The sequence below is a fragment of the Plasmodium coatneyi genome, chromosome 11 (assembly GCF_001680005.1).
Source record: "Plasmodium coatneyi strain Hackeri chromosome 11, complete sequence".
NCBI lineage: Eukaryota > Apicomplexa > Aconoidasida > Haemosporida > Plasmodiidae > Plasmodium > Plasmodium coatneyi.
In genome coordinates, this window is record NC_033566.1 from 714,398 (window position 1) to 741,037 (window position 26,640).

Consider the following 26,640-nt stretch of genomic DNA (forward strand, 5'->3'; position numbering starts at 1 on the left):
ATGACATAAATAGTGACATGCAAAATGAAGTTTAAAAAAATGAAACAAACGAATGGTGTGCTTCTTACACATGATGAAACGGACAAAAAAAAAGGGGAGGTTCCATCATTATTATTTTTAAACCGTAGCGTTGGCAAAATGACGACGTGATTCAGTGCCATATCGGCTTAAGGCTCTCTGTGGCATGTGTTATTTGAAGGGGACAAAAAATTAGAGGTCCCACCGTGGGATAAAATATATGTTGATACGCTTGCCCCAACGAAGAAAATAACGATGGCATATTTTATTCCGTGCCTCACAGCACTTTACAAAGGCTGCACGGTTCAATTCGAGCAGCGGACGCAAACAAGTTCTTCCTACTGCTCGTCGACAGACACCTGTACTTCGTCAGATCCACGTCTGCATAATCCATAATTGTTACTTTTCTGGTCCCCCTAATGACTACACTAGCCCCTTTGGCATTACTCTGGTATGTCCTTTTTTATCCAAACCAGTTTTACTTTCCATGCGTTTAATAGACATGGCGCTTCCGTTTCTTTGGTGACGTGTATCCATGGATCTATTGTTCACTTTAACCTGTTCGCATGTGCCTCTGACACCACCAGGACGACTACCTCCATGATTACTTTTTAGCTCCTCCCTGTGAAAATAGTCCTTGTAGAGGAAACACCCTGAGGGACTGTTATCGGCCAGATTTTCTACACAAGGTGGTAGCACCCGTGCACTATTATTTCTTCTCATGGTATCCATGTGGACACAATTGGAAGCAGCTTTGGCCAGTAAACCTCCTCTGCCCACCGCACCCGTATTAGGCTTACTAAAAAATCCTCCTTTGGCACAGTTTGCAGTGTACCCCTCACTCTCATCCTCATCTACAACAACTCTGTTGGTAAAGCAGTTAGCACTACTTTCGATCCTAGTAGAATCCAACTTGGGCGTTAAACTCCTCCTATTGGTGGAGTTGCATAATTTTGTCGATCCCGAATTGGATGTGTTCTTCTTCATACTACTTTGTTGTGCTAATGCGGTTTTTCTTTCATATACGATATTTCTACTTTTGCTCATTACTCGTCCATTCACTTGTTGGTTACTCTTTCCGATTTGTTCCCCTTTCCTATGTAAGGAAGTTGGGGTGGAGGGACATGACGGAAGAAGATTACCTGAATCGAACCTGTTAGCAACCCCCACCTGTGCATTTTTTTGCACCTTCGATAGGTACACGGGTTGATGACCCCCTTTTGTAGTATTCCTACTGTTGCTTCTACTTTGGCCCCTCATATAATGGTCCATGTGTGTATTGTCCCTCTTCAAGTTAGCCATTTTATTTCTTTCCTCCTCATAAGGCACAGTTCCATCCATATCTGATACGTAGGCAGATTCTACATCTGTCCCTCGAACATTTACGCACTGCATGATCGACCAATTTCCGCAGCTTATATTTCTCTTAAGGGGCTCCTTTGTTGGGTGATTGTCTCCCACTCTGGACGCACTTCTACCATGGGGAGCACATCTCACCTGAGGTGATTCCTTCTTAGTGACTAAACCTTTTGGGGGGGTATCCATTTTCTCCTTCCAGTGGAACTATCTTCCACACATTCATCCGCATCTGAGCTAAAAACGATAGAACCTAACTTGTTAAAAGAGGTGTTCTCCATAATGTGTCCTTCTATAACATCCACGTCGTGGTCATCAAACGATCCAGAATAATTTCCTTGTACCTCCTTCTTCACATTTTTCTCCATCTGCATGCAGTTCCTCTTCGCGGGTTCTGCTAAACAGCTGGATCCCCTTTTCTCTACATGGGAGTGTTTGACCAAATCGCTCTTCTTCCATCCAGTTGCTGACTTCGCTGTGCCATTAGTACCATTTACTTCACTACCAAGGTTGCCACTCCTTACGTTGGACTTCATCCGTATGAACTCCCCCCCTTTGTCATTCTTTCCATTACTGCTAGATGCATATATGGGGATCGAAAACCCCCAATTGCAGCTTCTGTCCTTTTCATTGTTTTCATCATTGATGGAATGAATTCCGTTGCGGGAATCCCTGTGCAAGGTTTGTTCACCCTGACCATGCTTACCACTATTTGTAGCACCCTCATAGATGACGTGATTTCGCCCTTCCTTGGAATAACTCCTCATTCCTTCCTTTCCACAATTCTGTGTTCGCTGATAGATTCCCCCACAAAGGCTCCTCTTATTCAGGAGTAGCAACTTATTTTGCAACTCTTCCTCATAGTCTGTGTCAAACAATGCACTGTCGGATCTTTTAATTGGTCCATCTTCCTCTTGGTAAGGATGCGTCCTACCTTTCGCGCTACTGTTGCGTTTAGAATTAGAACAATGTGCATCTGTCTTCACTGAATTCATCCTCTGAATTGTGGCTGCATTCTTTACACCCAATGCGGGATGACCAATCAGATTGCTCTTTTTCCTTTCCCTGTCACCTACTGATAAGGCGGAAGAGCCTTGGTATGTATTCATACTCGGTTTTTTCCTTAACACGCGATTGGCTCCTTCCCTTTCATCAGACTCGATATGTGCACCGTCCTTGTTACTTGAGTCAACATTTTCTGTTTCACTTTTTGCCTTCCTATATATATTCGTGTCTATCTTACTTTTCACATTCGACAGATTGATACTTCTGTGCGTGTAAATGTGTGCGCTCGTTTTGTACCTCTTCGCTACATCGTTAATGGGTTGATCGTTCTTACTGTTGCTCACATTAGCTGATCCTTTCATGGGTCTATTTTCGAGATGTTTTTCCCTCCTAATTTCCCCAAGAACTGCTTCCTCCTTTTTGGCTTCTTCCTTATTTGTCTCATTCCTAACCCTTTCGATATGCAAAAGGTCACCATCTAGGCCAGTCGTCCAGTTGTATTTCCCCACTGCTTCGCTTTTACACCGAGAGTACCCACTTTCTCTCTTGCTTTGACATAGGTTACTAATTGTCCACGTTGGATCATCCTCACACTGGCTGCTTGGACTACTCCCCTTAGGTGCACTTTCCCCCGTTTTTATCTCCCCATTTGACTCACTCTGAAAATAATGCTTGACGCAGCAGTTGAAGGGAATTTCACTTATGGACCTCCTGACCTCACTAGTCCTGCAGAACGAGATTCCCTCGCCCTCACTGGTATTCAAATTTATGCATGTCCCAAAGGAATCATACTGATTAGTGGGGAAATGGGAAATGGTCTGCTGTCTGAGGCTTTCCTGCGTGTGGCTGAGGTTGTCTTCCGTTTTCACCCCTAACGGTGACCCGTACTCACTCTCCTTTTTAACCTCTTCTATTTTGCTCTTCAGATATTGTTTTACTTTTGCGTTCTTTAAATTATTTCCTAATAATACCTTTTTACCATTCTGCATGGAGTAAGCCCCGCTTTTTGCCCTGTCCGGGGTGGGACTAACTTGCTCTTCTGTCGCTTCCACCGAATTGGTTACCACTACATCAGACGCTTCTTCATTAGTTATGGTGGTGGTCTCCTCTTGGGTTTTATTCTTCTTGTCATTTTGAACGAACCCGTTTGGCATTACATCCTTCGATTTATCCTTCTTCTCGGAGACTAAATTTTCTGACCCATTCCTTCTACTACTGCTTCCTCCTTTTTTTAAATAACTGCTAGCCATTACTTTGGACTTTTCTTCCGTTATATTCTTCAAGGAGGAATTATTAACACTTCTCTGTGGAGATACCGGTTTGTTGGTCCTCCTTTCCGTTTTGTCATCACATAGTTTTCTGCCCTTTCCCAAACTGGAGTCTACATTCTCCCTGGATTTGCTCAACACAGTGCTACTGCTGTTCAATCTCCTGTTTGCAACTCCAATCATGCTCTTTTTATTCTCCCCACTTTTGGTAGCGACACTATTTGTACTGTCTAACTTTTGAGCCCCGCTTATCAGGCGATTGCCAATTTTGCTTTCTGTACTCTTTGCGGGTATTATCCTAGGTCTGACCCCCTTACTTGTTTTCTGCGTGACTTCCTTCTCCAACGAGTTCTGCTTCTCAATTGAATTATTTCTTAACGAATTGTTTCTCCTAATTGGGTTTGTAACTCCGCTCTTAGTATGCACCCGGTTGCCGCTGCTTTTGGAATTCTGGGATACATTCCTCATACTGCCCATTTTGGAAGAACCTTTTTTAAGCAGATCACTTCGTCCCGTATAGGTAGACTTGCCAACCGAGTCGGAGGTAACGGCTACTTCTGATAAACTCCTGTTCATACTACCCGAACTAGCCATTCTTTCAACTCTCCTTTTGCCTAAATTAGAGGCGCACTTTTCCTTTTTCACCTTATCCAACAGGTTGATTTTATTTTTCTGTCGAATCTTTGATATTAACTCCAGGTTGGATAATTCCTTTGTCCCTTTTTTTTGCGAACTCAGGATATTAGTTCTACCCTGAGTGGCCTCCTTCTTCTTCGTTCTCTCCTCCTCACAGCACTCTTGCATGCTGAACGAATTCCTAACGGTGCCATCATTTTGTACAGCCATGAAGGTCACTTTGTTGTTAAAGGAAGGCTGTCTATTGGGTTCTTCACTTTGCACGCTCTCCTTCTGCACTGTTATGCTTGTGCTCCTCGCCCGCTGGTATTTCCCATTATGGTTAAGCACGTACCTTGTTTCCCCGTCTGGATGCGTAATGTCTGTGCCGGGTTCATAGCGCTCTTCATGATCTGTCATCTCTGATAATTCGCCGTACTGTGCAAACTCTGCACCCATGGTGCCACCCTGTATGACCTTAAAATTCTCCTCTTCCCGCTTCACCAATTGGGATGTGTCCAAATGGATTGTCCTGTTCTGCTTGTACTGTCTGTAAAAGCACTTATCACTTGCAAAATCCGAATTAGAGGGGCTCAATGTATTTTTCTTTTCGTAATACCAAGTGGGCTTCTTCTCCTCCTGTTGGGCGTCATGTTCGTTATGGCTGCCACCAACGCGGCTGCTTCCTTTTTCCTCATCTGTGCCGCTCGAATTAAAGGCGTTTTCCTCTGGGGCGAAAAAATCGGGGGTTACCCTATCGCTGACGTTAGGAACGTTGTCTTTTATAATTTCTTTCTTCAGTTCGAGAAAGGATTTCTCCTTCCTGGACTTATGGGATGGGCGATACTTTTCTTTGCCCGTCATCATTACAGACACCTCCTTTTCTATATTGGCCAATTTGTCATCCAACGATTTTTCATCTAGCAGCTTCTCTTCATGCCCCTTCGGATAAGGATTTTTTTCTTCCCTGATTATATTCCTTCTGCTCTCCGTGAGTTTGCTATTTCCCGTCTCGACAGGATAACTGCTCACATGGAAAGGCCTCATCCTAGGTGGTTTGTCTTCTATCCTTTCATCCTTTTGTTTATCCCGCTGAATGGAAACATTTTTGTCCTTTCTCTCCACCAGTGTGGACAAACCTTCATCCATTTCGACAGAACCGTTGCTCTCATCTATATAATTACGCTCCATCGATTCGCCATTTTGCATTTCCTCCTGCAGAGAATCCTCCGCAGCTGATGATTTATCCTTCTTACTCAATAGACTCTCCCTACTCTCACCACTATTAAGGTACTTTTTACTTTTTATACTCAGGTATAATTTGTTTATTCTTTCTATATACTTATCGTACAGGCTACTTCCATCCAAATCACAGATGTTGCTGCGTGATCGTCTTTTTTCCTTCTCGGGTTGTTTCTTCTCAGCCGTCTTGTTCTTTCCCTTGACAAGAGGACTCCTCTTTCCGCTGGCAGATCCACCTCGTTCAGTGATAGGATCCTTTTTGCATAATTTACTTGTAGATGTTCTTTCTAACCTTTTTTCCACCTTCCTGTTAATTAGTGTATCTTCCCCTTTTTTTGCTACAAAACTTTTTTTCCTTTCTGATGTGCTCCTATATTGGGTTGTCCCTTTTTTGGCTACTTCACCCTTTGGAGTGTCTTCACATAGTTTATTCGTTTTGGAATTCTTGTCCTCCCCTTTTTCAATTTTCGACCGCATCCCATATTCCATTTTTCCATTGGACAATTCTATAGTGGGAGTCTTTACAACGCGTGCTTCTCCCTCATCAACCCTTAAATGCTTTGCTCCTACGGGGGTATCCTTCACGTGAAGATTTATTTTGGTGCCGTTACTTTCTCCTGATGATTCCGTCGCCTTCTCCTTCGTTACACAAATTGGGATGTACGTTTCGTCCCCTTCGATAATTTTGTTCTTTTTACGCAGTTTTTCCAATTCACTAACTTTCTCCGATTTGTGGTTCGGCTGAATGTTTCTACGCGTGGATGGGTTATCGTCCCCCTTTTTGTTTTCATCCTTCCCCTTCTTTCTTCCACCGTCAAGGAGAGTCTTTCTCGCTTCTCCGCGTCGAATACTAATGGAATTTTTCTCCACAGGACTATTCTCCTCCTCCTCCGTATACTTACCCTTATAAATTGGAAGCATCCTCTCTGGTCGCTTTTCCCCATTGTTTACCCTCCTTCGTAGTAACTTTTCAAGGGACTCAATATCAACCTCCTCAGGAACTGCTTCTTCCACCTCTGAGGATAATCTATCGTTCCTTTGCGAACTGCTAGAAACGGGGGTCATATTTGAGACGGAACTGTTATCATACAAATTGTCATCATCGTAAGGACGATCCGGAATTGTATTCTCAGACAGAGCGTCATCCGCCTTCTTCGGTGTTACGCCCCCTTCGGAGTAGTCCCTTTCCTGTTCACCTTCGCTGTGCCTCCTCTCAACACCAGGTGCACTAGACACATCATTACCCTGATTCGTATTGGAGCCTAAACTCTCTGATGAATAAACCAGTTCGGCCTCGTCCGCTCCGTTGGATTGATCCGATTGGGTCTTCCAGTTTAGCCCCTTCAAGCATGGATCATCGTTACTACTACCCCGGTTGTCCATATTCGATCCGGATGAACTGCCCTCCTGCTTGGGGTAGATACTCCCAGGAGTGATCCCCTCCATGGGGGCAGAGTCACTGCTGCAGTCACGCTCACTGTTAACGGATAGATCCTGATGAGGGGCGCCCGATAGGAAGTTGGTCCCACTTCCCTCCTGGATGGACCCAGAAAGGTCGTTCTGTGTTCCCACTTCGCTTGCAGCAGATCGATCGCCCTGGGGAGTTCCCTCCACATGACTGGTACTACTCCATTGCTGTCTTTTCATTAATACATCCTTCTTCGTACCCATGGAAGATTCGCTCAGTTCGGAGAAGGACGCCTCCGATTGGGGAGAGCTCATCCCATCCGAACTGGGAACATTTTCTTCATTCACGTAAAAATTTTCTACCTTTAAATATTCTGCTAATTTTTGTTGAGTCTCTAAGATGAGTGCATCCACGTTATCATTCCCCTGATCGGTGGGGACATGCTGCTTCAATTCCTTCTGCGTCTTCTTGTTGTTCTCCTCCCCCTCTTCCCTGCCTCCTCCAGTGGGGTAACTCATCGACGCGTTGAGACTGCTTTTTAAGAAACACTGCACCTTTAACAAAGAACCTATAAAATTAAAATCACTACTATCATCCTTCCTGCTGTAACAGGAGTCGGCATTGCCTACCAACCCCTTCTGAAAGGACAGCTTCCACATTTCCTGCATCCACGGGTCAGAGGATATGTCACACAATTTAATACGCTTATTCACATCTACCACTAAGGCCTTCTTTATCAAATTAATTGCTAATGGGTTCACAAAATCTGGGAACTTTAAATTACATGAAAAGATCGAATTTATTATCTGCGTTTTTGTACCATCAAATGGCACATCTCCAACTAACATTTCGTATAGTAAAACGCCCAAGGACCAAATGTCAGATCTCCAGTCATATCCAGACCCACTTGTAATTTCTGGAGAAAAGTAAACCAACGTTCCACACAAAGCAGAATGACTTTTCGTTCCTAAAATCATGGCAGACAAACCAAAGTCGGACAGTTTTGCATTATCCATATGGTCTACTAAGACGTTCTCCATTTTTATGTCCCGATGGAAAATCCCCATCTGATTTAAGTAATACAATCCATTCACTACGTGGCAAAAATATTTATAAGCCAATTCGTCGGGGATAATTCTTCTCTTAAAGTTCTTCGATATGGAATAGATACTTCCTTTCGCACAAAATTCCAACACGTGGTAAATAAAATCATTATCCTGCATGCATCCATACATTTTAATTATATTTACATGACTCAAAACGGAGTGGTATTTAGCCTCTAAGTACGTCTGTCCAGCTGCTTGAGATTTTATAATATGCTCCTTTGATATTTTTTTTATTGCATAATATTGAGGATTCGATAAGAACCTCATTTTTGTTACCACCCCGAATCCCCCTTCGCCAATATTTCCCACATCTGAGAATAGTTCCTCCTCAGGATGAAATAAATCAATGTGTAGGTCACTTTCGTATTTTATAAACGTGTCGTCAAATAGTGCATTCAAATTTAGGGACTTTAAATAATCCTCAAACGTTTCTTCATTCCACAGGTGGATCGGATAAGACACACATATAATCGACTCAAGGAACTTATCACGCATGTAGGTCAGCTTCTGCCTCCATTTATCTGCTTCATCCACCGTGTCGTTTACATATGATGGGTCCAGACAGTAAATTATTTTATCTATTAAATTTCTCTCCTTTTCTGAGGTGGGTAACATTACCCGATTTAGTTTATTTTCTAACTCGTCCTCCGCTTGGTTCCCTTTTTTTCCTTCCTCCCCTTTGTCCTTCATCCTTCGTAACAACTCCATGAATAATAAATTTTTCTTTTTACAAAATAGGTCTTCTAAACTGGGGAGGCTTCTTTTTCCTCTTTTTTTCCTTCTCCCCTTGGCGCTAGCAGAATCGTCTATCTCCCCCTCAAGGGAAACCCGTCCTAGATCCATGCTCTCCTTCCTCGGCCCCTCATAATCATCCCTACTGATACAAAAGCTACTTTTTACACTTCTATTTATTGTCACTTCTTCGAAAACTTCTTTTATCTCCTTGTCGTCGAATATGTCCACGCTACTGGAGGATATATCGTAATTCTCCATTTGGGAATAATCCGTGATAGACGACTTCCTGTTGCTGGAGTGGACGGCCGAGTTGTTCCTCACACCTTTAAGGAAGGGGGTCAAATTGTTCTCTCCCTGTTGGTCCGTTTCGTGCTTTTCCCCCTTTTCCGAATCGTGTGGGAGAGAATTACAGGATGACCTTAACAACCCTTCCTTTCTAAAGTACAAGTTCAGTTTCTTCTCCATTTTTTTCTTCTCCTCTCTGCTCATACTATCATCCTCTATGTAGTTAAAGTTACTTCCTTCATCTGTTCCTTCAGGGTTCCCTTCAGCCTGAGCTTCTTCGTCATATTTATAATTCTCCAACAGGGTGTCCTGCTCGTTTGTCACTTTTTCATCATACGTGTTTTTTTTCTTTATTCTATCGTACCCCTCTTCATAGTCGGTACATGTTCCTTCTAAATTTTGCTCCCCTTCCGTGTGTATCCCTTTGGGTGGGGTGTTCAGGGGTATTTCGCCTTTATTGGTCTTTTCCATCAAGGAGGCACTCTTTATCACCCCCTCTAGGTTGTCCATCCCATTTATGTTGCACACCTTTTCTACCGTTTTTCTATCCGCCTCTTTGTAAAAGACCGTAGTGTAATTCGCTGCCTGTACATATTTTGTCTCCCCCAATATCAGGTCGGTTTTATTAATACAGTTAACACCGGAAGGGGGAGAATTATCCATTACTTCCTTATTTAAACTTTTCTCACTTTGGTAATTTTTTCCCAAGGTAGAAGAAGAAGTATCATCCATAGAATCGTCCCCTTTGCGAATATTCCTACTCATAGGGGCCAAATTAGACTTCGCCGCTTCGTAACGACTCCTTCCCTTTTCCACATGCGAAATGACGTTCCGCTTAGGCCCACTTTGGACAATGTCTAATTCATGCTTTCCCACTTTTCCACCTTCGTGGGACTCATTTTGGCTATACCCTCTTTTTGACTTACAGATGCTTATCCCTTGCAGTGGGAAATTAAGGCAGCCCCTGTTGCCTCCTTGTGTGTACATTTTGTGATTGTCCTTTTCCTCGATCGATTTTCGCTTCCCCCGGTCGTTTTCACCTTGGTTGACTGCGCGAAAGGAGCTCATAAAATATTGGTTATTCTCTAGCACGTTGTTTAGGGAGGCTTCATTTTGTGACGCTACTTTTTCTGATGCCCCATTTTTTGACGCTCCTTTTTGTGGAGTCCCTCCTAGCGTGCCCCAGCACAACGCATTCGGTGCTATGACACTCTCCTTCCTACACCCACCGCATTGATTATTTCTAAAACCAGCGTTTGCATTCAGAGAACTAACCTTCTTAGGGTAGAAGATGTGCGGTTCTTGAAGCCGCGTCGACGAGATGCTCTTTTTGTTTGACAGAAATTGCCGTTCCTTGTTTGCAAGACATCCACCTAAACACCGCTGTGAATTCATCTCTTTAACATTGCCACCATTATCGCCGCTACTATTGTTTGAAACTACTTTATGGCTTAAAACGTCGCATCTGTCCTGTGGAGTCACAATGGTATGCACCCGACCAACCTCGCTGCAGTGTTCTCGGTTTGCAATGACCTTGGGTTTTTTATATATAATCTCAATGGGACTTCTTAACCTTTCCTTTACTACACCTTCATGTCCTGGGCAGCCGAAATGGATATTACCGCCATCAGATTGCACAACACTTTTGGGCCATTCCCCATTGTTTGTTGTAGGCTGCTTCCTCTTATCAGAATTGCTAATTCCCCCTAAGCAGCATACAGGAGTTTTTAATTCACCACCTTTCAAGATTCCTCTGTCAATTATGTCTCTTCTTGTACAGCTTCCTAGGGAAGCTTCTCGGAAAATACCTCTACGAGCACAACTGTGCCCGGAATGGTCTACATTCATAATAACATTGTTGGGTAGATTCCCCGTATAGTTTCTCCTGTTTTCCCCTAACTTATGATTAGAACAGTTTGTGTAGGGAATATGCCCACTGGGATGGGGATGCCCATACGAGTCACAACCCCTTTGTGCGATCCCTCCCCTCTCATAACAGGACGTACTGCTAACATTTCTCACACAATTCGAAAAAGAAATACCGGCATTGTTGCATATTTTTTCATCGAAAAATCCATTAACACCATTTCTGTTCCTACACAGGGAGTTACTAACTGTATGCAGTTTTTCCTTTTTATTAGGTTGTGATTTCCCATAAGGTGCACTAACATTACTAGCCACTTTTTTACGTTCTCGTTGACTTATAAGCTTCGTGTTGTTCACATAGGAGTTATAGAAACAGTGTGTGTCGATTATCCCTCCATGGGTGTCACTTCTTTTTTTCACTGCAATGTTATCTGAGGTGTACACAAAACTAGGCGAAGTAACCATAGTCCTGTATTGTTTTAATTTTTCATCCCATATAACATTTTCATGGACATAGCCGGTTTGTCCATTAATAGATCCATGTGACTGATATAGCCGGTCATTTGTGGACAGTTCATTATTGTAACCAGTGACATAATTTTCGTAAAAATTCGTATCTCCCGTGACGATGTACTTAGTATGAATTGGCGGCTTTTCCCAGGGTACCTCCTTCTTCCCTCTAAAATCGTTATCGTAACCAATTCTGACATAATCCTTATTACCGCTAAAATGTATGTCCTTCGTATGGTTACATTTGTGCTGATGTCCATCGATACGATTTGTTGGGTAGTTGTCACTTATGCTGAAATTTCCCTCCTTTACATTTTGTGGCAAATTTATGTTCTTTGACTTTTTTATTTGACTTATGTTCTTATTAATTCTGTCCATGTAATACTGCTGCATGCGCATGTCGTTCATGTTTGTGTTTTTTGCGGTTGTGTAGATAGGTAAAAATTCGTTTTTATGTGCACGTGTGTACCTTTTTTTGCTCTTGGTGTTAAGAAGCAACCAATTAACTATACACGTGGGGGGAATTTTTGGAGCGATCGAACAGCACCGTTCTTATTTTGCATAATTGCAATTAAGCACACAAAATGGTGAATAAGTAGGGAGATACACAGTTGGATAAATAAACAAACAACAGACAGATAAACAATCGAACAGCGTAACGCACTCTTCCCCCACGTCGGTTGTGCGCTAATCGTAATGTGCATCACTAAAAAAAACGAAATGCGTTTCGTAAGTGAAAATTTTAATATATATTTAGAAAAAAAAAATTATGACAAGCGAAAATTACTAATTATTAAGTTAAACATTAATCAAATGAGTCGATTCGACAATTAATAATGAAGACAGGCAAACGTGGGTAGACACAAATAGACGTAAATAGGCATGAATAGAAGCAAGCAAATGCGAGCTAATTTTGGAGATGATTAATAAAGGGCAACCCCATGGTTATAAAAAAAAACCACGATGCCTCTGCAAAACTTGTTTGCAAACATTCACCATGAAAGGTTGATGCATACCCTGTGAGGTACTACATGTGATGGCGCTTGCACATGCATGGGTGTGTATACGCCTGGGCCCTGGTAGGTACACACTCCCGCGCGCACGTATGTAATCTTGCGCTTCGTGGTTAACACATATAATTTTTGAAACCATTGACAAATTAATAACTAGCGCTCTATTTTAATAAACAAATAAATAGTTAAACGTTTCTCAGATTAGCAGATTTTTTTTTTTTTTTTGTACGGTTCGTTCTGTTGGGGGCTGAAACGACAGCTTCCTTCTGACAAAAAAGACACACACGTAAAGGGGCGTACGTGCACGCATTCACAAAAAAAAAATATATATATATACATACAAATAATCAAACGAATTCACCTTAATTTTTGTCTCTATAAAAAATTTTATGAAAAATGACTGCGTCTCATTTTTTGCGTTAAATCAACAATTTTATTCTTTTGACAGAAATAGATTATGGACATTCTACAAAAGGTAAATTTTTCAGAAAAAAAGAAAACAATGGAAAAGTTAAACACTCTTCACACCGAGAGCGGTGAAAAAATGTCTTCCCATTTGGTTATCTTTTGTTCGGTTTTACTTTGTTCCGTTCTGTTTTACTCTGTTAGGTTTTGTTTTACTTTGCTTCGTTTTCCTTTGTTCATTTTATCTTTATTTTCCTTTTTTTACTTTTTCTACATTACAAATATTAAACAATGAACAAACAAACAGACAGCTTTAAGCTTCTTCTTTTTTTTTTTTTTTTTTTTTTTCTTCTTAATAGTTCAACTATAGCCTGTGTGCAAGGCCATTTAAATAGCTTTTAAATGGACAAAAAAAAAAAAAAAAAAAAGTGTTCATAATTTTTTTCGCATTTTTACGAGCAGCCATAAAAAAAAAGGAAATTGTCGAATCAGCACGCCCGAACTTTGCAAAACGGATAGTGGGCGAATTTATTCACGTTCTAATACTTTAACCTTTTCTGAGTTTCTACCGCCGACAGCACGTGCAAAACATAGACGTATATGTATATACGTACGAATGTGTACATTGCACATGTATATATGTACATTTACACCGCGTCATTCTTCTCCACTTTTCCAACATGCATGTATGTGCATGTACGTGCACATAATTCCGCGCTGCAATTTTTACTAATTTAATGCGCCATTCAGGGACCAACGTGCACGTTGTAAATGTTGCAAATCCATTTCTATGTCGTGTCGCTTGACAGTATAATGGTTATAAATTAAAATTTTAATTCTACATTGCTCGTCGTTATAAAATGTTCATGTGTTCCATGATGACATTGTGAACAAAATGTGTGTTTCCCTCTTTTTCCTTTTCTGTACTGAAGAGGCCTTCATGATTTCTATTCATTGTACGCTTTGCAGGGAAAAAAAATTTCTGAACGAGTACGTCCATTTTTGTGTGTGTGTGTACTCCAACCTTTTTTACCCAGCTTGTTCAGAATTTTTTTTTTTTTTTTTTTTTTTAAACTGTTCATAAAAAATTGTTTACTTATGGCACCATGCATCCACATATTTACGCAAATGAGCAAATTACTCTGCGGATTTGTTCTGTAAATATGTTCACAGAAAGTTCCACACTTGGCAGTTATGAATTTTTTGTCCCTCTTTAAAAATGTGTAGAAATCACTTTAAAAGGGTAAAAATTTACTCACCAAAAAAAAAAAAAAAAAAAAGACAAGAAAGGGCCAAACCGACGAATGTTGCATGTTGTTGTTTTAAATAAATTGTCACACAAAAAAACGTTCATATAAAAATGTGCACACAAAAAAAAAAAAAAAAATGGAAAAAAAGAGTTGTAACCCATGCCTTGGTTGATCGCCTTAAAATGTGCGATAAATTCCCTGCTTTTACATTTGGAGAAAATTCCACATTTTAAATATACACGCAGCATGCATACTCTTTAATGCATATAAAGCGCCATTTGTTTTCTTTATCTTTGTCATATATTTGCACGTACTGGTACACCCATCAACATATCAAAATGGTCAAAATGAAAGCGCCAAAAGGAATGCGCATTGTGAAAGGCACACAATAAAGATAAGACAAAGCGCAATGCATGTAATGCTGTAGGGTCTAAAAAAATGAAGTGTCAATCATCTACAAAAATGGGGGGCGCACAAATTAACATCGACCAACTCCGTAATTGCCTCAGCGCGCAATTACTTAAGTAAAGCTATTTCAAAAACAATAATTTTTGCTTAATTAAAAGCATACACAAAAAATGGAATGAAGCACAAAGACGTCATGCAGTACATGAGGGTATCTAGCCAAAAATTAGCTTCATTAAAAATGTTTAAATCGTTTATGCCCCCTCACTGCAAAAGCGCAAAAGGCGCATTCTTACAAAAAAAATAAAGGAATAGCAAATGAAATGAAAAATTAAAAAAAAATTCCCAAATGCTAAGAAAAGAAACGTTTTTAACCCACCGGAAAGGGATCCGTCTTTGAATTATTTTATATGTGCATATAATTATATACACATATATATACACCCACGTGTTAATACTTGTCGAACTCAGCTGCTCTGTAAAAAGGGAAAGGTGACATACAAAATTAGTGAGCGACCTCAATTAATATCAGATTAAACTACGCTTCGCCAACAAAATCTGCAGCAACTCCTCACCTAAATTTTCTCCCATGGGCATCTACCAAATATGCTCTGCCTATTTTAAAAGAAGGTTCACAGTTGAGGGAAAGTGTTATGGCACGGCAGAAGGGACGAAAAAACAACGCACAAAAAGGGGCATACATATGTGCACATATACGTATATATATATATTTTTCTGTTTTCTTATGCGCTACCATATGCATCATATATAAGGATTGGCTTCTCACTAAAATGACTCTTCAATCTGCAAGAAAAATGGAAAAAAAAAAAAAAATGTGTTTTTTTTTTTCGAAAATATGCAGCACAATGGGGGAAAAATTAATATATATAAAAATTAACACTTTAATGGGCGCGTTCTAGACAGACATTGCCACACATGCGTATACATGCAGACGTAGTTTCTCTCCGTCAGCCTCTGTCTTACAGGTACTGCTTATACACAATGAAGAGGAACAAAAAGGGGACGACAAACAAGGGGAATAATTTAAAAATGAGATTTATGTAGAAGTGCTCCCGCGGGTATTTATGAAGGAGGTCGTTGATGGAGTAACTGTAGTTGCTGTTCGCGTAACGCTAAAAGGGGGAAGTGAAGTGAGGAAAAATACATTAACAAATGTGACAACACTAGTGGTGTTATTAAGGGAAGGAATATAATGGATAACCCCCCTTGGGTCTCTTTTTCCTTTAAACAATTTATTCATATGTTACTCTGTTCTGTTCCCTTCTTTCGTTTTCCCTCATTTTACGAACTTCTTCGTAAAAGGCCTTATGAAAATCGGTAAAGTCATCTGAGTAGCTATAACTTTGACTGCTCTTTGAATCTTCCGCCTTGTTTGCCTTTCCGTAAGAGTTTTCTCCGTAGTTGGACTTTTCTATGGAGAGGAGGACAGGGTGAGGTGGACGTAGGTGTGTTTTCTTGTGTGTAGGGATATACTGCTCATTGCCTTATGTTCATGCATGAGGCCTATTATATAGCTCACAACCACAGTGGAGTCTATAGCTAAACGCTTAGTGGCACTTAATTGTATGATTACGCGCATAGTCATTATTGTACAGGGCTTGGTAGGCCTCCTGGATTTGCTTAAACTTTGAGGTGGCATCAGGGCTTTTATTCAAATCGGGGTGGTATAACTTGACTTTTTTTAAATAAGCTTCGCGTATTGTTTTTTTGCAGGCATTTTTAGTTACACCTGTGTAGGGCACCAAAAAAAAAAAAAAAAAAAAAAAGGACAAAACGAGGTTTCTTAAGTGGGATGCTAGATATCCTTACTACGCAGGGGAACTAACAATGTCTCTCTAAACATACGTAGAGACTGTGCAGCGTCTTAATGACACAGGTGTGGTGAAACCCCTCTGTTTACAATATATCTATGCGTTGCTAATGATGTCACGTAGAGCAGAAAGTCATGCATTCTTATGTGCCATTTTGTTTTTTCCCGCTTTTACCTAATATTTTGTGATAATTCATTTTTCACAAATTGGGAGGGCTCTGAAATTCGTTCTTGCGATTCACATGAGGAACTAAATTCATGGCAGAGAGGGATGCCCCAAATAAATTCACTAAACAATGACTACTCTTCCTGTTGCATTTTTTAAGAAAATTTAAGCCCCCCTCTCTATCTCTGCCGCAATTTTTGCAGCACGCTGGTGAGGCGTATTTTCATGTGGGCAGATAGGTATGTTGGTGACTACGCGCGAAAGTACATTTGCATACGAACGGCATAAATCCACGCACGAGATGATTAAAATTATGTGCTCCTTATTCGCTAGGGAATTCGAAAAGCGGTAAACATACATATGCACTTATTTATATATATAACTGTTAGCTTTGTAAATTTTTTTTTTTTTTTTTTTTTTTTTTTTGCCAGATCACGATGAACAACTCGCCAGGGTGAAACAGTCTCCCATTTTAATTAACCATTTCCCCAGCGCATATTTGGTGTTCATTTGTTGCTACACATAGACAGAGGTGCGAATTTCTCATCTTTATGTTTTTCCCTTATATCGATATGGAACACAGTGGAAGGGTGTAAGTGCGAATTACGACATGTGTAATTATCCACTTTGTTCGTCAGTCTCCCCCCCAGCATCACCTGTCGGTACTTAGCCAAAAGGAACAATAATAGGATGCGTGTTTTTGTTCCTCTAACGAATTTTATGCAGCGATAGAGTGTTGAGAGCACCTATCCTGTGAACTGAATGGGAGGACTTCCCCCAGTGGCTCATTCTTCTATGTGCAAAAAAGCAGGCACACAAAAGGGGCAAATCAACCGCTGTGTTTATGTTATGCTTCCGTTTTACTGTGTCAAGTTTGAAAGAATAAAAAGAAAAAAATAAAATAATAATAAATACATTCAGAAGTATCTCCGCGAAATGCTAAAATGATTTGCTTGCCGAACCAGCGGACAACAAAATGGTATAACGGAATGTATGTTCTTCACAGTGCGCGGTCGATTCATTTTTTTTTTTTTTTTTCAAAGGTTGCCAACCCTAATTCGCAAAGTATGACCTTTCCTTAGTTGTGCAGCATATTTCAAAACGGCTTCACTTTTATGTCCGTTTTTGTACACCAAAAATTGGAACGAGCTTTTTATCGCATCTACACTGCTTGCGCATTTTATGCAAAATACGATTGATGAATAAATCTTGGGGGTGGAAGTGCTAATCATGTGGCAAGGTGAAAACCTGCGCAGCTACCAAGTACCACTGAGAATCATGTGTGTATGTGCGAACACCTTATTACCTACCTGCATCTGCTCCTGTTTGCGGCGTTCCCCTTTCCTTCGACACAGGCAACAGTCAAGTTAGCGAACCTTTTTCCCGCCCTTGCATTCGCTTGTGATAGAACATCGCCGTCGTTATTTTTCCTTTTGCGCGCGATCCCTCCAGGGCTATGATGCGTTCGTGCTGTACATTTGCCGCATCCCTCCCTTGCGTAAAGGATGTTGTTATATGGGTAGAACACATACACGTGCACTCTTGCGTGTGTTCTCCTTTGGCGCGAGAAATGCGCAGCATAAAATGTTCCACCCGAATATGACAATTAGTGCCGCCCCGCAAAAGCATGCCCATGAGTATGCGTACATACCCATCGATCGGAAGTGCGTTCTGGCTATTTTCCCCCCATTTTCCCCTTTTTATCACATTTTGCGCGGAAAAGAGGAAAATTGCACTTGAGAGAGGGGAAATTTTCGCTTGCGAAGAGCATACCCTATTGCAAGTCAGAAGTATACGCAAAATGGACGTGCGTGAAAACTTCGCTGCATTCCGTTAACTGAATTTGAATTTGCGCCCGCGTCGCAGCAGTACATACTGCATACATGCATACATACGTACATACATACTCACATACATGTGTACACCCTTTTTTTGCTGCCCCTTAAGACATGCGTGTGGGAGGCACTGCTACTGTAAGGGGCGAATAACCATGCATACGCACCGTCACTATGCGCATACATCAGTAAAGAGACTGAGGTATGAGGCAATTTGTGCCCCCCACACGTACACACCTTGGCTGTAATTATTTTCCAGCCGTTCATGGAACGCCTGTTCCATTTCGCTCTTTTTTTTTTTTTTTTTTTTTTTTTTAATTTCCCGTTTTGTGTAAATGTGTATACACAGGTAAATTATTTTTTTTTCATTTGCTCCATTGTGTATCACTATACAGGATGGTACTGTCCCATGTGACGATTTTGCTTTACGCGTAATTTCGCGCCCCGCGTGGGTATGCCCCTGTCGGTGGCGCGCCCAAAAAAAAAAGAACAATAGCAGCTGAACGGGGTTCCTCCCTTGGCATACGTACAGGTACGCATAAGTACGGGTACACACGCGTACAGGTACACAAACGTACAGATATACAGATATACAGATATACAGATACCCACACCCGCAGGTACAAATTTATTTCCCCCCCATGCGTCGTATAAAATGCCAAACTTGTTCAAAATAAAAAAGTCGAAAGAAGAAAACGTGTCGCAGCCGAAGCTAGTGACAAAAGCCATCATTTCGTCAGACTTCATTAAAAGGCTACCGAAATATGAAGACAAAAGGACCATCATTTACTACTGGGGGAAGAGAGTAATCAACGAGAATGACGACACGCCCGAACACTTGCCAACGATATACACCGAGCTGTGGAACGTGAAAATTAAAGAAATTAGTTGTAACAAATCATGTGCGCTATTTTTAAGCAACACAGGAAATATGTACTCCTTCGGAAAGGGGCTACATGGAGAGTTAGGACAGGGAAATTTAATCGTATACAGTATCCAACCAACCCTAATCGAGTCGGTCAATCATATCAAACAAATAGCCTGTGGGTATAATCACTCCCTCTGTTTGTCTAACGACAATATTCTCTACACATGGGGTCATGGAAATTATAATGGCTTAAAATGTAACATGGATAAATACGAACCGACTATTTTAAATATAGTTGACTATGGCGATGTGATTGAAACGACGCTGAACGCCCTGTCACATTTAATTACTGACTACGAAAGGTGTGAGAGGAAAAAAAAAATTTGCACACAAATTTATGCAAAATATAACCAAAGCATAGCTGTATGTGATTCTAATACTTCCATGTACATATGGGGAGAAACGTACAATAATTATTTGAAATATATTCCCACCTTTTTTTACAAATTTGAGTGTAACAAAATTAAGCAAATAGCCATGGGGAAGAATTTTGGCATTTTGCTTCTTCAGAATGGAGAGTTGTACGGATGGGGCGATGGCACATATGGAGAGCTATGCAGAAGATCCTTTGATGATGAGGGTGGCTGCTATTTTATATACCCTGAACCGCTAATCTTAAGGGATGCTAACAATAAGAAGTTGCCGAATATAAATAAAGTCAGTGCAGGAGCTAGACACGTGTTACTAATAACAGAAGACGAACATGTGTGGTCCTTTGGTGATAAAATTTCAGGCCAGTGCGGGATTTCTGGTTTCCAAAATATTGTAACGACCCCCAAATTTGTGGAATTACATGAAAATAATCAAAAGGCGAAAAAGGTATTTTGTGGAGAAAGACACTCGGCTTGTATTAACAAATTTAATCAACTCTACATGTGGGGCCATTCTGCGCACCACAAATTAATCTTTACTGCTAGTTCGGATTTTCTATTAAACCAGAATGTCCAGCCAGGCATTTCCATTCAGTCCGGGCTGAAGCAAAAGTTTAACAAAGCCACTTTAATTTATTCTATGCTGCACCAGAAGGTTACCAATGCTTATTTGGGTGACGAATTCACCATTGTAGTTGTCGGGGGAGAGACGTGCGAACATGCCAAGCAGGGAGACCAGTACTCTGATAAGACGTTTTACTCTGTACAGGAGGAAAGCGCCTACGTGTCGACGTAGCCCGCGCAGGGGGGTTAGGATGGGGCAAGCGTGAAGTCTACGTGGAAGGGGAACGCCTAATCGTGGTTAAATATAACAGCCGAACGAGCATCCGTTTCGAAGCAGCGCATGCGTCTTTGCAAAAGCGGAGTGTAGTTTCCTTTTGTTTGTTCGCTACTTTTTTTTTCCTTTGGGGGGTGGCTGCGTGAGGGTGTGCATCTTCCCCATGATGTGCTACCTCTCCCCATTTTTTTTTGTCACCACGTGAATCTTCCCCCGAGATGTACACCTAGCAGCTTTAAATAATTTCCCTTTTCAAGCACGCGTGCTGCCTACTCGATTTGTGCATTAGCGTCCCTCCTCCCTACCATTCCACAGCGTACGTTCTCGCGTGTAAAGGCGTGGTGGGCTAATTAGCTAATTGTTTCACTCAAAATGGCCTTTTTAATTGTGTATTTTTTGTCCACGTTGCTCGTTTTTTGTGATTAATTTATTTTTTAAATGTGGAACGAGCGTAACGCGGGCGTTTGTTTTTGTTTTTCGCGTGCATGCTTAATGGCGCGTTTATGTGGCGTTTTTTTTGACGTATTTTTTATGACGTTTTTGTGAAGTTTTTTCCTTCAAGCGGGTGAACACTAAATTCGTTGCTAGCAATAGCCACATTTAACAATGTTCACGTAAAAAAAAAAAAAAAAATCACTGCCCATTTTTGGCTAGCACACATTTTTACAAATGTCGTGTGTGCAATTTTCCACGCAGAGCAGGTTGTCCCGTTTAGCAAAGTGGCAAGTACAGAATGAGTTAAACTCAATTCAATTAGAAGGGGAAGAATCTATAGCTCGTTAAATGATCGATTAGGATTGCTCTACAAAGGTGAAGGTCAATAAAAGTGCGTGCGCGGGGAATACTCCCCCATTTGCACACCCTTAAACGATTGTCTCGTAATTCTGCACCTGCCTCTTAAAATGAACTATCGAGAACAAAGTCAAAATGGCTTCAATATAAGTTTCGAGGAACGAAAAGGAGTTTATAATTATACAATTCAATAGCAGCCATTTTGCGGCGGACGTATGACACCTTTGCTTCATATGGATCTCCGTGGAGTCCATGATTTTCCCCGACGTAATGAAGGAGAAATAAAATGTGCAAACGTTCGTTGCAACCTTAAAGATACATAACGTTATTGTCAAAAAGGTGGATACGATAATTTCATCTTCGCTCACAATTTCTTCTCCCTTTATTAGCATAAAAAAAAAGTCAATAAAAAAGCTCGAAACTGAAAAGTACAAAAAAAAAAAAAAAAAAAAAAAAAAAATTACATATCAGCTGCGTATACCTGCAAATGCACACGCCCCTTCGTCCGGTGCGCAGCCAAAAAAAAATTACCCAAATTTGCCGCGGTAAAAAAAAGGATGGGAAATGTTTCAAAGCATTCTTGGCGCAGAATTATGGAGAAAAAACACGAAAAGGTGAACACATATAGTAAGAATATGTCTATGTAGAAAAAAATGAACCAAATGTATCTAAGGGGCGTTTTGTACAGCGGAGTGGGCCCGCTGATTTTTCTTCGAAATAGCGATCCTCGAATTTTTTCATTCAACCCTGTAAGTTTGCTTATGCGTATACACATTATTTTGGTCCCCGTTTTTCTCTTTACGCGTATTGCTCGGTTGGCCCGCCTTTTCCGATGTGGCTTCCTATACGGACGCGGTTTCCAATATCAATGCCACTGCTCCCTTTCAGTGTACCCCCAGGGAGTGGTATTTTAAAGGAGAAGTGGAAAAAATTGTCTGTAGAATGGATGAAGACGCACTCGCGTTACGTTTCGCGTAATTGCCCCTAAAGGAAAATGCTACATATGTTATATGCTTAAAAAAAACACAAAAAATGTGGCGCATGTTTAGTCTTTGCAGAGCAATGATGAAGGGATAATTGAAACTTAAAAAAAGTCATAAACAAACAGTAAAAAAAAGGGTATAGAAAAATGGTAAAAAAGGGGGATGAACAAATGATAAAAAAAGTGGAAATATTTATAAGTGGATAAGCGCATAAATACGTGTGTGCAATGAAGTGACGCGGGGATAGACGCACGTCCAAATTTGCCTTCTCCAAATGAAAATGTCATGGAGCTGGCTTCCATAAAAAAAAAAAAACATTGCTCAAAAGTGTGCACACTGGGTGATATAACATAATAAGGACAAACATAAAACAACATCGCACGCAAAATTAAAATATGCTTATATGTTCAAATGAAGAATCATCAGGGGGAGATGGGATTTAATTATGAATGCGCATTTCTTCATGTTGAGTATGCACAGCTGAGAAAATGCAAGGTGGACATAAAAAAAAAAAAAAAAAATACAACAATTTATGGTTTACGCATTAATTATTTGTTTTACATAATATGAAAGGGACTTGCCCAGACGCATTTAATTCGAGTACCAGCAACATGAGCTCCCATTCGAAAAGGTAAACAAATTGTGAAATTTTTTTCTCTGAAAGGTTCCTTATTAGGGGAATTCTGATAGGATGGCTCTCTTCCGCAAAAATGAAGAAAAGGCACAACTGGTTTGTTCCTCCTTTTTTTTGCGTTTCGGTTATGTTGCCCAAATTTGATACCCCTCACGGGTTAATCTTCGCACGGAGACCATCTCAGCACGGCTGTGCGTTTGGCCGCCATGTGATATATTGGTACACAAGGACGAAACAAAGCGACGCTAAGAATAAAGGCACGAGGAAATGCAAATGAGGCGGTAGTCAACCCACACTGGGGATGGATACCACCAATATTGGTATTGCTGCTCCCCCCCTCAATCGGAGTCCAACCCGTAGAAGCCCTTCCCCTCGTAGGTGTCAAAATTGTCCTCATAGCAGCCTTCATTCTCCATGTAGCATAATTCGTCGTACTTAGTTTTGCAGAAGATCTCCCATGGAGTGGCGTGGGGAAACTCCGTCTCGATTTGCAACTCCTTGTACACATCCCTGCTCTCCCAAGCTAATAACTTGGACAAGCTAACCAAGCAACCAAAAAACCTGGCTGCATATTTCTTATTCCTTTTAAAATCGGAGAGGGTAAAATTGCCTTCATTCTTTGGCTGAATGGCATCATTCATCTGGCAAAGCCAGTCTTCAAATTTAGGTTCCTCCAAATAATGCGACTTTAATCTCTCCATTTGAATGTTAAAAAAAACTTGAATTTCATGGTCCCTAATGACGCAATCAGCGTCCAAGTCGATTAGTTTAAACCAAAATTCAATGGCCCGATCTGTTGTCATGTCTTCGTAATTCATGATAAAATAAATCCAGTCGTTTAGACACATATATTTTTCATTTGGTCCTCCCAACTTGATGGATATCCTAGACCAAATTCTATTTACTATAAAATCATTTAGCGAATGGTTATCGAATCTGTACAGATCGTTGTCATCAATGAGCATATCTTTGCAGCTGCTCGTTTGGCAAAAGGTGCAATAGTACACATAGAAGTGGGAATAACTGAAATAGTTTTTCACGTGCTGTACTTTTATATTGTCATCTAGGCAACACCAAATGTGAGCCAAGTTGTGTCTCCTCAAGTCTTTTAAGTACACTCTATTCGTGTCGTTTACATCTATGTGATAATATATCCTCACGATGACAGATTCTATGTATCTTTCTAAAAATTCTGCGTGCTCATGTAGGAACTGCAAAGATGTGTTTCTTTTTAGAATTTCTCTTACGAACACATCAAAGTCTTTAAACTCGATGTAGTCCCTATTGGGGTCCTTAACTGCATTGAAGAAATTTACAATGGAACACTTCTTATATGGGACATCTACAATTTCTCCCTTTTGGCTGCATCCTCCGTCATTCACGTCTAGCGCGTGCTCATCGCAGTCTAAGCGGGTTGCTTCACTTTGCAGGTGAGAAATTTCATTCACAGACTCATCTCTGATATCCCCATCCGATGGAGTAACGACGTGCAGGGCGCTTTTTACGCTTCCCTGTTTGGCCCTTTCAAATAAACTCCTATACCTACTATCGTTGTAGTAACTTGGATCCTTCGTCCCATCAATAAAGCGATTGCGGAAGTACTTCCTTACTTCATCACACGTTACAAAATCTTCATTGACTTTTTCAATACGAGAGTACAAAGTGTGGCTCATATATCTTCCAATTTTTAGAAAGTCTACAACTATTAACCTTTCGAATAAATCTAAATTCATTTTATTGTCACATTGGCTGAATATTTTTTTTAATTTTTTGTCCGTCTCCTCGTTCATCATTTTGTCTATGGTTACTGTCATTTTGGGTATTACAATAGGCACCTCCGTTTTGTTCATATCCTGCAATGTTTTTTCACTTTCTTTAGGGCTATATGTGGGGTCACTTCGGATTTGTTTCTCCTCATGCGGAGGTTGTTCTAGCTGTTTGTTTTTCCTTAGGAGGTGGCTCTCCTCCGTTGGAATTTTACTCGCAATTAGAGTTGCTGTTCTGTGTTGTGTTTCGTGCCCCTGCATGTGCATCGGGTAGCTAAATTTTTCTTCCCCCTGAAGGAGTTCTTCAACGGGGGAGATGTTCCCTCCAGGGTGGTGTTTCCCAGACATGCGATGTTTCCCGTTTCTATCCCCAGGCTCATCCTCACCGAGGGGAGTTTTCTCCTGGGAGAGCCCCCCCTTCTCTGTACCACCGCAAATATAATCATCTTCTGCCTTCCAATGTGCGTCATCTTCCCTATGTGTAGTTTCCCTAAACGTAGTCATCATATCGTCCTTCTCACTACCCTGCGTGGGGTCAGTGAACACCTCATATATCGACTTCATTACTGCCTCCCTTTGGGGGCTAAAAATTTCATCCTCTAAATTGTTTCTCTCCCTGGGTTGCTGTATCCTTCCCATAATTTCGTGGTATTCCTCCTTGTCCACGTCACTGTAATTGTTTGTAGCTACTTTGTTCTCTTCCCTACTATCATGCCTCTTTTTTATTATCACTTCTTCACCATTGTGGTAGTGTTTCAAATTTTCATCCGTGGACACATCGGTGTGATCATTCCGTTCGCTGCTAAAGTCGAGATGACTTCCGACCCCACTGATCCTCCTTTCTGCAGACCTACTGGGGGTGTGGCTCGATCCAGATCTACTTCTGCTTTCCCCCAAATGAGGGTCATCTTTTAGTGTGGGAATCCTATACCCCACCTGGGTGCTGGCACTTCCTTTCCCCTGTTCGCTTTGGGACATCCTCCTCATTAGTATATCATTTATGCCAACTCTGCTTGTTCCTCGCGTTCCTAATTCTACAGCGCTGGTCCTGTCTCCCTCGTTCTCATCATCCATTTTATCATTTTCTTCGAATTCTTCCCTCTCTCTGCTGCGGGGAGTCCGTCTGTCCAGTTGGTCCAAATCATCACAGGTACTCCTCCCACACTGTTCAGAAAAGTCATTCCGCTTGGCAAACTCATTAGGATGGCCAAAATTTTTATCCACTTCGTAATATGTCTTTGAGCTAAAACTTTCGCTGCTCTTTTTTACGTGTTCAAATGGGGGGATATCCGAGTGGAACAAATTCCCCATGTTGTTTTTCGCCAAGTGTAGCTGATAATCCAACCAGCTATCAACATCGTTAGGACTTTCTTTTAACTTCATTTTAAAGTTTTGTATAAATAGCCACACATCTTCGTCCATCAGAAACTGTCTCATTAATTCCCCCTTTAAAAATAAATGGGGAAAAAAATTAAAATTTTTCATTTCTGATTTTTCCGATCCTGGGGGTATAAAATTGTCTGCCTGGACATTCGCCTTCTCATTCTTCATCGTCGCGTTTGCTATGAATTGGGCTCGTTTCATTTTGTCTTTCCCTTTCTCCTTTGCGTCCACGCTAGTAGTCTCAATTTTGACTTGCCCCAAATTAGTCCCTTCCCGTGTGGACCGCTTAATCCCCCAGTCGAAGAGGAAAAATCAGAGGGAAGGAAGTTCACACGTTGGTACGTTCATGCTTGGGGATGCATTTATTCACTTCCCCTTTGGAGTGTACATTCGTGTATATATATAAACCTATGGAGTTTTTTATCCTCCCTTATGCAATGAGAGAAGAGCAATTCTTCTTTACGCCTTTCGCGTGTAGCTTTAATGCTAGAGCTACAACGAAGGAAAGGACTCTTCCTCCTGGTGATTCCTTTCTTCTTGCGTTCCGCTCTTATTACACACGGAGAAACAGCAAAGATGCTAAAAAAGTGTGGTGGTGCTACCTTCTGGTGGACACCTCACTTCCA

At 41.0% G+C, this 26,640-nt stretch overlaps 5 protein-coding genes across 5 annotated transcripts; 1 reads left to right on the forward strand and 4 right to left on the reverse strand.

Annotated features, from left to right (window-relative positions):
- Positions 1–441: 441 nt before the first annotated feature.
- PCOAH_00033280 (Protein kinase domain containing protein) lies at positions 442–11,822 on the reverse strand (the record flags this gene model as incomplete). Its single annotated transcript, XM_020060123.1, has 2 exons — positions 442–1,492; positions 1,633–11,822. The coding sequence occupies 2 exons, from the start codon at positions 11,820–11,822 to the stop codon at positions 442–444; spliced, it is 11,241 nt and encodes a 3,746-aa protein (XP_019915535.1).
- Positions 11,823–14,938: 3,116 nt separating this feature from the next.
- PCOAH_00033290 (Uncharacterized protein) lies at positions 14,939–16,515 on the reverse strand (the record flags this gene model as incomplete). The annotated part of the gene is made up of 7 exons (XM_020060124.1): positions 14,939–14,963; positions 15,063–15,102; positions 15,242–15,291; positions 15,472–15,620; positions 15,756–15,919; positions 16,082–16,237; positions 16,494–16,515. The coding sequence occupies 7 exons, from the start codon at positions 16,513–16,515 to the stop codon at positions 14,939–14,941; spliced, it is 606 nt and encodes a 201-aa protein (XP_019915683.1).
- Positions 16,516–18,974: 2,459 nt separating this feature from the next.
- PCOAH_00033300 (Uncharacterized protein) lies at positions 18,975–20,414 on the forward strand (the record flags this gene model as incomplete). Its single annotated transcript, XM_020060125.1, has 1 exon — positions 18,975–20,414. The coding sequence occupies one exon, from the start codon at positions 18,975–18,977 to the stop codon at positions 20,412–20,414; it is 1,440 nt and encodes a 479-aa protein (XP_019916057.1).
- Positions 20,415–21,319: 905 nt separating this feature from the next.
- On the reverse strand, positions 21,320–22,023 carry PCOAH_00033310 (Uncharacterized protein; the record flags this gene model as incomplete). Its single annotated transcript, XM_020060126.1, has 2 exons — positions 21,320–21,669; positions 21,780–22,023. The coding sequence occupies 2 exons, from the start codon at positions 22,021–22,023 to the stop codon at positions 21,320–21,322; spliced, it is 594 nt and encodes a 197-aa protein (XP_019915911.1).
- Positions 22,024–23,203: 1,180 nt separating this feature from the next.
- PCOAH_00033320 (Uncharacterized protein) lies at positions 23,204–26,215 on the reverse strand (the record flags this gene model as incomplete). The annotated part of the gene is made up of 1 exon (XM_020060127.1): positions 23,204–26,215. One exon carries the CDS (start codon positions 26,213–26,215, stop codon positions 23,204–23,206), a length of 3,012 nt encoding a protein of 1,003 aa, XP_019915757.1.
- Between the last annotated feature and the right edge of the window lie 425 nt (positions 26,216–26,640).